Source organism: Ascaphus truei, chromosome 1 (assembly GCF_040206685.1).
Source record: "Ascaphus truei isolate aAscTru1 chromosome 1, aAscTru1.hap1, whole genome shotgun sequence".
NCBI lineage: Eukaryota > Metazoa > Chordata > Amphibia > Anura > Ascaphidae > Ascaphus > Ascaphus truei.
In genome coordinates this window covers 62477779-62490600 of record NC_134483.1, presented here as the reverse complement: position 1 = coordinate 62490600, position 12822 = coordinate 62477779, and the positions used below count along the sequence as shown (strand labels likewise).

The 12822-nt window shown below is 42.3% G+C and overlaps 1 protein-coding gene across 1 annotated transcript in view; it reads left to right on the top strand.

Moving 5' to 3' along the window:
• Positions 1-12822, top strand: part of HCN1 (hyperpolarization activated cyclic nucleotide gated potassium channel 1) — a 436901-nt gene that overhangs the window by 289996 nt on the left and 134083 nt on the right. The window contains exon 4 of the mRNA XM_075589049.1: positions 12073-12291. Within this exon, the coding sequence (XP_075445164.1) occupies positions 12073-12291 (219 nt within the window). The remainder of the gene's footprint in view (positions 1-12072; positions 12292-12822) is intronic.

Below are 12822 nucleotides of genomic sequence, written 5' to 3'. Positions count from 1 at the left end.
GTGGTGAGTCGCAAGAATATTTCCAGGGTAGGATTTTGCCAGGAATCTGTGCTTCAATGTGCCCGAGAATCTTACCTGAATCTTGGTATATCTTTGGGGTATCCCATAACTGGGGAACTCCACTACATAGCCACAATCTGATAGAAGTTTCTCCGCAAAACCACCCTAAAACTCATAGCCTAGCAAGCTCCTCTGGCCAGCACTCCTGGAAAGGTAAAAACACAAAAATACTGTATTGTCGCATAATTTACACAGAGTCACAGTGATGCACATATGACAGTCAGGTCCAAGAGCTGACACTCTAGGATCTTCAAACACGGATCAGGGGTAACCAAGTGGGGTTAAGCTTTATTATTGAGCCTGGTTACCCCCTCACCATCACACTTATGCTTTATAGAGGAGCATAATTATAGGGGGAAGGAGCGGAGGAAGCAGGTGAGGGGACGGAGGCACGCCGAGGGACGCGAGTCCCCTGACGGGAGACCAGGGAGCGGGAACGCACGCGCATAATGGAAGAACCGCGCGAGTGCGCGGACCGCGAACGGGAGCGCGCTGAGTGCACCGCCAAGGAGTGGAGCAGGGATCGCGAAGGCAGAGGAAGGGAAAGGCTAGCCGGAGGGACCAAGGTGTCGGGGACACGCTGGGAAGAGCGAGTCCCCCGATCCGTTACATGAAGTAATGAATACGGGTATATCCTGAGAGCACAGATTCAAATGTCTTTGGAAGTAATTTTTTTTCTCTGTCGAAAAACCGCCAATCTCACAGCTGATTTATGACAGGGGGTGTGCTTATGTTGTTTTCATGGGAAGAAAGAATATTTTAGTCTGAGCAAAGATTATGAAAATTAGATTTCACCAGAGGAGTGTTTTGGACAAAACACGTGATTTCTCCTCTCCTACACCAGTGATCTCTCTGGGGGAAAGCATATAACATATGGTGATGTACAGTATAGGCTTTTATTTTGAGAAACTGTTCTGCATTTATTGTACAGGCAGTCCTCGGTTATCCAACAGAATCCGTTCTGGAAGTAGCTTTGGATAGTGAAACCGCTGTAAAGTGAGTCCCATGTTAATCAGTGGCGGTGAGCGTTGGATAACGCATTCCGGCATCGAAAAACAGCCCATAGGGTTGCATTGTAAAGCGGTGGATATGCCATTCGTTGTAAAGTGAAACGTTGGATAGAGAGGACTCTCTGTAATTGTATGTTCTTGTAACCCTTTTTTTCTGTAACCTAAGCACTGTACTTTTTTATATACAGTATTAAAACATTTAATAAGTTATGCTTTGGGCTCTGAATGAACTGTTGCACGCTCTGGAGAGAGTATTTACAGAGTACTATGGAAAGAGACCTCGCTCAAACCCCTAGATGGAGTAGCGTGCTGCCAAGGGAGTGTTGTGATGGAGATGGGGGAGTGTACCTGAGACAGGTACAAAAGGTCCCTTATATTGGCGCACAGCAGACCCTTATAATATACTATGGTCAGGGGTGAATGAAATGTACAAAGCACAAGATAAAATAAAAAAAGTTTATTAAATATTTTACAATGTTGTGTGGTGTAATTCACTTAGATAAAAATAGACTGGATAAGTCTATACTACTACTGGGTATCCCTAGTCGGTGCCAGTGTGGGATAGTGATCTCATGCCAAATGGCTCAAAATAGGAAGTGTTTGAGGCAGTGTGTGAAAGATCAATGCATACAAATGTTTACTGATACTCAGCCAAATCTTAATAATGTGTGTAGCAAGTCTAGGTTGTATGGTAGCTGCCTGCACTGATGTAATGTGCTGATATGCAAAGGTTAAAGTCCAAAACTAAACAGAAGAATTGGCATTGAAAAACGGGACAGGTTTTTTCCTATTGATTTGGCATTGAAAAACGGGACAGGTTTTTTCCTATTGTAATTGTAGAGTCACCCTGCATATCAGATGGAAGGTCCAGCTGGTGTATGTATCATGATTCTATTAGCTCAAATCACCATATAGAGATGTGGTCTTATACAGGTATACGTGCACCCTGTCTCAGCTACAGTTCTAACCCTTTGTAACTGAGGGAATCATTGCCAGCTCGCATATGTTATATATAGTTTGTGGGTGAGCACAGGGAGCACTGTCAAAGTTGTAGCAGTGCTGGACACCTCTTTAAGTGGGTGTATCAAGGAGTGCACGATCTAGATATCAAGTGAAGATGCCATGAGAAGCACTAAACATTTCAGCAGTACTGTTAGGTAATACAAAAGTAGTGGTCAGGAGTATAGAAGTCAGGATGGTCGTATACTTGCCGGGTCTGGATGGGAGAGTAGCGGCTCGTAGAAGGTACTTAGCCGTGGTCAGGAGTAGGGAGTAACGGATGGTAGTTTTGGAAGAGCCATGATGGAGGAGCGGAGAGGTAAGGATGGTCGTATGTAAGCCGGGTAAGGAGGGGAGAGGTAAGGATTGTCGTACGTAAGCCGGGTCAGGAGGGGAGAAGTTCGGAGTCCAAGGAGAAGCAGGGTCGGCAACAGCAGGATCAAGACAACAAAGTACAGGAATGCAGCAAGGCACAGCGTCACAAAACTAGGTTATGCTTGGCAATGAGTGAGAGAATGAGCAAGGTATATGTATCTGTGCCCTCGATTGAGGAAACAGCAAGAAACCAGGAAGAACAGGTGATAGGCTGCTGAGTAGCACCAAAGTCTCCAATTACACAGCCAGAACACCTACGTAGAGCGCCGTGTATCCCTGACGTCAGAGTGGGGGCGGAGTCTGGGACCCGGGTCTCTAAGGATGATCTCTGATCGCGCAGTTATCGTGCACGTATGTCCAGCGGGAGTGTCGGGATGCTGTTCGTTGCCCATAGTGACGCAGGAGCGGGGTCTGGAGGCGGGGCCCGCGGGGTTGTTAAGTGAACGCACGCAGTCCGTGCGTGTAGAGGGACCGCCGAGATGCCGCGCGCCACGGGTGTTACCAGAAGGTAACAGGAGGGGGAGGGGAAGGTGCAGGAGGGGAGAAGGGTAAGACGCCAGGATGGCGAATCCTCACACTAGCTCCCTTTTAAAATATAGGCACCACGTCTGCTTTATCCCCTTTTCCATTATTCAATAGAAAAAAAAGGCATTGCAACTCGTACATTACAGAATTACCTGTTTTTTTCCCCATGTATCCTAATTTGCTTGTAAAATGTACACACACCATGACATAATATACTGTAACATTATAGGTTAAAAATGGATAATATAACATAATACATATTTTAAGATCTAATATATATGAATAACATAATAAATGCAAAGTAAACATTGCAGCAATTATAGTAGCCAACCAAGTGCATCTTCCCAACCACAAAATACTTCCCTGCAAGGAGGGTGAAAAGCTATAGCCTCATGAACGTAAATGCTGATTTTCCCGGCAAATTTTTTGAAAAATGGAAACAAAATATATATTTTTATGTTTTGCACATACATTAACACCCATCCATTCATTATATACAGTAGTAGATGGCAAAATACTGTTAAAATAGTTTGGAAATCAGAATGTTTCCCCTTAAAATATATTAATTCAATTGCCACCCCATCTAGAGCAAATACTGTAGAGACATCTAGATGTGATTTGGCTGTGTTACCCATCTCGAAATCATTTAAATGGCACATTATCCCAGGTCTGTGCAAGAGCACATTTACCAGGGATGGACTAGTCCTCAAGGGCCACAAGCACGTCATGTTTTCAGAATACTCCTCCTTCTGCACAGGTGGCTCAGTCAGTGGCTCAGTGTTGGACAGACGCCTTATGCTGAAATAGGGATATCCTGAAGACCTGACCCGTTGGTTGCCCTTGATGACTGGAGTTGGCCACCCCTGGCATGTACAGTACTTTTGGCTTGACAGCCATCCATTAGCATATTGCATACGGTAAAAATTTCACTCCTCTTAAATGCCTTTTTTTGTTTTAGCCACACTGTAAACCCTGCTTCTTGATTAATAGAAATTTGAATTTTATGTAGATTATTATATATAAAAAAAGAAGATTAAAAAAGCTACCAACCTTGCCCCCGGGATCACTAGTAAAAAGCAGACAATGCGGAGAGAGCCCTGACCCGACTGGAATTTTGTGACTGGTGGCCAAATAGTCCTATTTATATAGCGAGCAGGGAGCAGAGTGGATTGCTGCTTTAACTTGATCTCTAAAGACTGTAAATCAACCAGATTGTGCTTTGTTGTCTCACCACAAAGGAATTCCCACAAGTCATGGAGGTTATTTTTCATATAATGAGAAATTATGATTTACTGACTGATGACCCACATAAACTATCCTCATTCTGCTTGTGTCAATATATCACAAATTATACCAAAAACTATAACCTTTAAAGGAAGAAAAAAGGTTGATTTTAATTACGCAGTGACACAAAATTTGGGATTAATGAACCATAAGAGACTATTTGTTAACCTTTTATTCAGAAACTGTCCACCATAATGGCATCAGTGGTGGTCTTTGTAACGATAATGAATTATTTTGTAAAGCTTTCGCTCATTGTAACCAGTATATAGAGATCAGTGAAACAATGTAATGGCACGTTAAAAAATACATTTGTGAGTGGAATGTAATAGCGTCAAAAAGTCTGAAGAAGGAATACAGATATTAACTGTACTGTTATGATTCTCATGTATAGTTTATTGTGATGATAAGGATAGGGCTGAAGGAGTAGCTCAGTCAGTAAAGGCACTGCCCATCAAAAACAATGACGCTGAGTTTGAAGAAGGGGATCGGGCTTCATATCCTGGTCTTAGCTTCTTATGACCTTGGGGAAGACGCTTTATCTCCCTGTGCCTCAGGCACCAAAAAAACTCATCTGGGCATGGTGTCTATAAAAATCCTATGTACAATGCTGCTTACCATGTACTATATTGTAATTGTGAAGTACTTTGAGTCCAATTGGGAAAAAGGCACTATATGAAATAAAGTTGATATTATTATTATTATTATTATTATTATTATTATTATTATTATTAATAAATATTTTGTTAATACAGTATATGACTTGGTTAAGTAGATGTTACATGCTTTATACTGTAAAGTTATTTAGAAAATAAATATTTAATCCCATCACAGTTTGTCATAGTGACATTCAGACCAAAACATAGTACAGTAGGGCCCCGCTTCTTAACGTTTCGCTTCTCGGCTATCCACCAATATGGTGGTACCGAGAAGGGACCCGCCATGTCTGCGCATGTGCAGAAGGGGGACGTCTGAGGTCGTGCATGCGCAGAAGGGGGCCGACTGAGGTCGCGCATGCGCAGAAGGGGGAGCGGCTGAGGTTGCGCATGCGCAGAACAGGGGAGCAACCGAGTTCACGCATGCGCAGAACAGGAGTTTTTGCATGCGGGGGATGGCCGAGTGTGCATGCGCAGCAAGGGTAGGAAAGACGGAAAATAGGTGGACATTGTAAATGCTATGTTCCACTTTTCGGCGATTTTCGCTTTCCGGCGGCGACCTAGAGTGGAACCTGCCGTATGAGTGGGGCCCTACTGTATTTAAAAAGATACTAAACTTAACTGAACTAAATGACCCTTGCTTATGAGAAGATATACAGATAATTATTTAACTATATAATATCTCAAGTTAGATGTAACACTAGGCCTTTTTGTCTTTTGTTCTGTACATGAGGTCACAATCCTAGTAGCACTCTTTTTGATAAAATATATATGATGTGGTAGATTTGGTATTTGAGCTTACGTTCTGTGTGTGTTTAAAAATATAACATTAAATCACATAAGGCATTATTTATTTATTTATAAGATGTTTTACCAGGAAGTAATACATTGAGAGTTATCTCTCATTTTCAAGTATGTCCTGGGCATAGAGTTATGATGACAAATACATGGTTACAAATACATAGTTACATAAGTGAACAGGGTTATACATTATATACAAGACATTGCATGCACAGTTAAAGATAATATATATTATAGGCGTACAGCCGTGGCCCCTTTTATTCTCCAACATCTCTGATTTTTTTCGGGGATTTTTTCCGACTGCCACGCACTTCACCACTTCATGCCGCATTTATGTTGCATTCATGCCGGCGTCACTCGCGGTTGATGTGTTTTTTGATGTTTTTATTGATAATGTTGCGGTTACAACATTTACCATTGTAACTAACTATTCCATATTTTGGAACCTAAGCACTTCTATTGTTCTTACTGACTGGCAATAAACGCAACCTTAACTGACCATTATTTGCTCTGGTCTTGAGCTCTATCTGGTTCTATTTGAGTCCCACCGATCACATATTAAGGAGGACTCTTTACCCCACGTTTACACCCACCCCGATTTTAATTCACACATATGTTTTTAGGTTATGCCTTCAATAGGCTTAGGTCTGTTGACCTTAATTCATTTATTTTATTTGAGGAACTCTCCTAATAAAGTTTATTTTAATGAATACATCATTTCAACTGCTGTAGTTACCACTCCTTCAGTTTTAGGTTTCATAGCTGGAGATTTCAGTTTCTTAGCCATTATAGAGTGCTCTCATCATAGGGTATTCTTTCCCCTTCTTGTGTATTTGTTTAGCATTTGCCCCTGATTGTAGCACCTTCATTGTGGCTGTATCGAGGGCTTATCCTTCCATTCCCCTTCCCCCCTGTACCCTGTGTTTGATATGGAAGCAATTGGTTTGGCAATGGCTGGGGACCAAATGTTAGAAACTTAGTTTTCAGTAAGTCAGGACCACATTGGCTGCTTAGTTTTAATTTGAGGAGCGCTTGTGTAATCTCCTGTTCGGATACTGGGACAAATTGAAAATTGTGAGCAGTGTTGGGAGAGGGTGGGGCTATAGGGGTACTCTCAGAATGAGGTTCATGATTGTGGTTTTGGTTGTGTTTCGCTAATAAGTTAGTAGCACACCCCACAAAGTCATCATTGAATGCATTTGCAATGTCAGTGTGATTTGTCAGAGTAATATCCTCCATAGTGCTATTACTTGGTTGTTGATGGCTAGAAGGCTGGAATATACTGTATTGTGGATAACCTTCCAGAAGTTAGCTGGGTTTGATGTATTCTGGCGAAGATCATCAGAGTAATACTGTGATTTTGCATGTCTTGTATGCCTTGTGCACATACTCCGCAGGCATCTGTAGTGATTAAGATCCTTGTTAATGCGAGTTACTTTGTACATTTTCCACAATGCATCCCTGAAATGCTAGAGCGCTATAAGGTCAGTTGTAACCCATGGAAGGTGTGCCCCCCATACACCTATTCTGTATAGTGGAGCATGGGTATCACAGACTTTTAAGAACTCGGATTGGAAATAGTCGAGCGCAGAATTGGGGTGGGGAATTAAGTTTATTCTGTACCAAGGGCATTTGGTAAGGTCAGCAAGAAACTGTTGTGGGTTAAAGTTTCTAAATGTTCTAGTGAGGAGAACTTTAGGGCTTGATTGGGGTGGTTTAATTTTCCTTACACTGTACACTATTGCATGGTCAATGAAAATGTCGGGAAGTATGCCAGAGGATTGGATTTTGTTGGGATTTTTGGAGAGAATCCAGTCTAGCAAGGAGTGGTTGTGAGATTTCAGGTTTGTCCATGTGGGTTGGGAAATGAGTTGCATTAGGTTAAGTGACCTGAGTTGTATCTGAATTTTATGGTTTTTAGGGTCTAGCCAATTAAAGTTGAAATCCCCAAGAACTAGCAGCTTACTCTTCTCATTCAGAGAGGAAATGGAGCCAAGAAACTGGGTGATGTCAGTCATGGACAGTAGAGGGGCTTTAGGGGGCGGTATATGCCAGCAATCAGTACGGACTTAGAAAAGGGGAGGCAGATTTTGCCAACTAGAATTTCAAAAGAGGGTGGGCTTGGGGGGCAATTTAACAGTGTAAATTGTAAGATATCTGCAATATAAAATAGCACCCCTCCTCCTCTCTTTGACCTATCCCTCCTAGAAATGGAGTATACCTGAATAGCGATATGTGCATCAAGGGTTTTAGGGGTTAGCCATGTGTCTGTGAAAATGTTGACTTTGGGTTTATGCATAAGGCACCATGCCCTTAGTTCATCCAATTTGAGCAACAGGCTACAGATATTTATATGGGCGACAGATAGACCTTTTGGAATTTGAAGGAGGTATTCTCAGTTGTATGGGGAAGAGTTTGAAAGGGAGGGCCTGGGTTAAGTTCAATATCACCTGCTAAAGTGAGTAACAGTATGAGTAGAAAAATGAGTAATTGTTTGCAAGTTGTAATTTGTGATGTTTGCCATTAGTGTAAGCAGTGGTTGGTGTGCTGGTTTTTAGAGTTCTCCACCAACATTCAGTTGATAGTGCAAGGCTTTTGAGTAATTCAGGGTGTATAATGATATTGGGAGGGAATTGTAATGGATAGAGAGAGTAACATTCCCATGAGGTCACAAGAAAGAACAAAGTTGAGATACATAGGTTCATTATCACAAGCGAGTGTGTGCAGACTAAACAGCAGATGTGTACCTTTTCCTTGCCAATTTTTTTTGCTGCATTACAATGCTAGGGTTTATTCAGGGTTTGCAGAGGGAGTTGGTTGGGGGGGCAGTTGTGTGCAGTCTGCTGGGAGAGGCAGCAGTAAATAAGGTGTACAGCGGGGCGTTAAAAGTGCAGGCTGACAAGCATGGGATCATTGTGTGCTCAGATAAGCTCCCTTTATTGTCTTGTGTAGAAGAGTTTGCAGAAGATGCAGTCCCCAGTCCACCTCTAGTCTAACTATATATTCTCACTTAAAGATGATCAATTAAGATGCATCATTTTAGATGCAAATGCTTTTCCTTAAACTGGTGTAGCCCATATTCCCCCCCCCCCCCAATCGCAGATAAGGTGTATATGAGAGGATCTATGTGCATTACCCAGCGTGGTGCTTTACCTGCTAGGCTCACAGGAGGCCTAAGCCTCCGCCACGGAGAGCCTGGGGCACGTATGACACAATATGAACAACCTCGTACTTGGTGCAGCGCCTCCACCTGCGATGGCTCCCACCAGAGGGGGAGTGGTTCCTCGCAGGACACTATATATATCACTCCACACACAGTATGTAAAACAACCAATGACTTTACTTGTGAGCATAGGAAACGTACTTTTGCATATAATAACAGGTGTTCCTCCCTAGAGGAGACACTAACTACTGCAGCTCGCAGGACGCTACCTCTACCTCCACCGGATGATCCCACCCAGTGTCCAGTAACCGCACACAGTATTACCCCACCCTCAAGTGAGAGAGATATGTGTGACTGCGCAGCCACTATGTCCCTAGTGAATGTGATATGACTCGTTGGTGCACTTGTAGATTACCTGCTGGGCACTCCGGTGCCCGGGCCTGCCAAGGAACTTCACAAAGGATCCTGATGTCGACTTTAGACAGGAACTACCATCCGGGGCGATCCCACCCGGATGGCTGATGCAGCAACCTCGAAGGTCTGAGCCCAAACCTCTGGACGGACGCGCAGCGTCTGCTGGGCCCCTAACTGACTCTAGATAGTAAGTGGCAGGGTCCCTAACCTGGGGGCTGTCCCTGACACAACTCACACTACTGGGTAACTCAGGGCTAGCTGGGGTCTTGGGGGCTGCTGGCCTAATGCAGGGAGTCACTGACTCCTGTACCCTACCTCCTTCCCCTAGCTTCTCCTGGCGCCAACTAACGTGCTCCTCCAAACCCCACGAAATGTACCTCTTTTTGGGTCTGCAGGGCAATCCTTCAGCCCTATTGGCTCCCTGGAGTCACATGGGGTGCTGCTGAGGCTCATGGGACTTGTAGTCCCTTCAAAGAGCCTTCCCTGGTAGGCTAGCGTTCGCGCCTTATCACTGCGCATGCGTAAACTTCCCTGCCGGTCCCCGCGCCGAAATCCCCACTGCGCATGCATGAGCAATTCACTATGGCGGCGCCATGCACGGGGACCCGCCAGAGCCCTAGTGACGCGCCCGCGGCCCTGACAACTAACCGCCCGCGTCCCCAGCAACCTCCGCTCCGGTTCCCGTCTGCCCCTCACCCTGGCAATCGCCGACGGGTCCGCCATTGGGCTCGGCGGCACCCACGATCGTTCACCAGGTGAGGGAGGGTGACGGGCAGAGGGGGACCTGGCTACACTGGTATTACATTTATACATCTAAGAAGTCACATGATCCTCTCCCCAATAAATCTCATGTTACAAGTTGGACGCTTAGCAACACACAATTAACAAAACAACTTTTGCTATTCTAAACATACCAGAGATCAATAATAAAGGCAGGTTGGGGTATTTCTTTTAAAACGGGGGGTTGCCGATCAATCAGTGGGTTGAAACATACCAGAAATCAATAATAAAGGCAGGGTGGCATATTTGTTTTTAAACAGGGGGTTGCAGATCAACCAGTTGGTTAAAACATACCTTTGAAGAGACAATGCAATTAGTTCCATGTCACATCAGCTGAGGTTATAGATCTTGCATGACGAACAATAAATATACTATATACTATATATAGTCTAACTATATATTCTCACTTAAGATGCATCATTTTAGATGCAAATGCTTGCCTGAAAAAAAAAAATTAAGTAGCCATTTAATTTTTAAATTATATAATTAAAAGATACTAGCATTTTAATTAAATGAAATGACTGAACTATAAAGCATCTTTCGCTACTAACAACATTTCAAAACATTTTAAAACTGACGAGCTATAAAGCATTCCTTAGACAGTTCACAGTGATTTTAAGAATCCATCTGGGGAACAGCAAAGGAAGTGTTTACACTGCACTGTTGCCAGGTCAAGTGCTGCTGAGTTGAGATGTGTGAAGCTGAGGGAGTTCCCTTTAATTAGAACGTGACAGTCTTTGGCCCCTAGTTGCTCTGCCTTCTCTTTTTAATTTGATAATTTTCTGTTTACAATTATTTTGTGCAGAAATTCAGATTTAAGCTTGGGTGGCTATCTGGTTGCAAGATTCTCATTCAGGGATTGCTAGATCCAGTCCTCCAGGGTCACCAACAGGTCAGGTTTTAAGGATGTCCCTGCTTCTGCACAGATGGCTTTGTCAACGGCTGAGCCATCTGCTGAAACAGGGATATCCTTAAAACCTGACCTGTTGGTGGCCCTTGAGGATTGGAGTTGGCCACTTCTGTTCTGATAAATATAATTGAATGCATACCCTGCTCTTTATTAGTGTTGATAAAAACATGATTTTCTTAATCTTTAACTTCTGTGGTTACTGTGGTAATCACAGACTGCACAGGACTCAGGGAGAACTTCATTTGGTCCTCCAAGATACTTCAAGTTTCAAACAGTTTGACATCTCTTAAAATAAGTTTTTTTAAAAAGGCCAAACAATACTGTATGGCAGTCAGTAAGGGCTGCTGCTTTAAAAGATACTTCATCCAATTCTGCATTAGTGTGTCATTTTTTTTTACCTTCCTGTGTCAGGTCTTTAACGTCTCTTACATTTGATGTAGATACAGTATAAGCAGTAAATAAAGCAGCGTGTCAAAGCAACATTTTCCCTGTGCTGATGGATTGCCCAATTTCAAGCAAAAGTGTGCATATTTATGTAGTACCACTGTGAGAAAAAATAAATAAAGAACGTAAATGGTTAATTGTGCTTAAGTCTTATTTTATATCCTTCCAAGGCCCAGACCAACAAAAGGATGCTAAGCTTTAGCACACCTAAATGAATGGGAGGAAAGGTGTGCTAAAGCTTAGCATACTTTTGTGGGTCTGGGCCCAAGAATGGTACTGGGGATTTAAATACCATAGTCAATGTACCTATCCCTAATCAAACAGTAGTGAAATAATTGTCTAGCTTTAGTTTTAACGAGAGAGAATGCCATGCCCCTTAAGCAAAATGCAATTGCTGTACAAGCATGAATAAATACATACAGTATAAGGCCGAGGAAAACCATCTTATCCTTTTAGTTCATTGTGATAAGCAAAGTTGGACAGGGTCTCCAAGGCATTAAATGACAGTGCAGGTGGAATAAATATATTTTGCATGCATGAAGTAGCTTGCATGAGGATGTTATTTGCAAATGTCTTCCTCAAAATGTTTTTACTGGTAAATAAATCAGTAGCTCACATCTCAACTTATCTCTTTTTTTTTTTTTTTTTTTCCAGAATGATTCCTGGGGAAAACAGTATTCTTATGCACTCTTCAAAGCCATGAGCCATATGCTGTGCATTGGCTATGGAGCCCGAGCTCCCGTCAGCATGTCCGATCTGTGGATAACTATGCTGAGTATGATTGTGGGAGCCACCTGCTACGCCATGTTTGTTGGCCATGCTACAGCCTTAATCCAATCTTTAGATTCTTCGCGTCGACAATACCAGGAAAAGGTAATTTATTTTTTTCATATGTGTTTTTTTTATAGTTGTTGCCTTTTTAAGATGTTCATTAATTGAGCATAAACATCAGTATGATAATAATTAGAATTTGTGCTATTTTATTATAAAAAATATTTTTCCCTTACTGTAGTAAATTAACACAGACATTTAAATATGGTTATGTTTTGTTAATTTCAAATAAAACAACAAGCAATTCTGAAAAAAATTGCATGTACTGTAAGAATGCAATGTAATTTTGGTAAAGTACAGTATACATTGAAATTAACTTGATTCCCTTTACAAGTATCTTGTGTATTTTTAGAGTATTTACCGATAATGATTAAACCTTGAACTTCAAGACAGAATGAGAAAAATAAAGAGTGTGAGAGATGAGACAAAGAAAAAAATCACAAGTAGAAAAGGAATAGAGAAGTGGGGAGAAAGATCTATGGAGATATTGACATTATTGGAACAATACAAATTGTATTACATTTTACATGTTCCACCTAAATCTGTGGGAGGCTACCTATTAGAGGTTGAGGT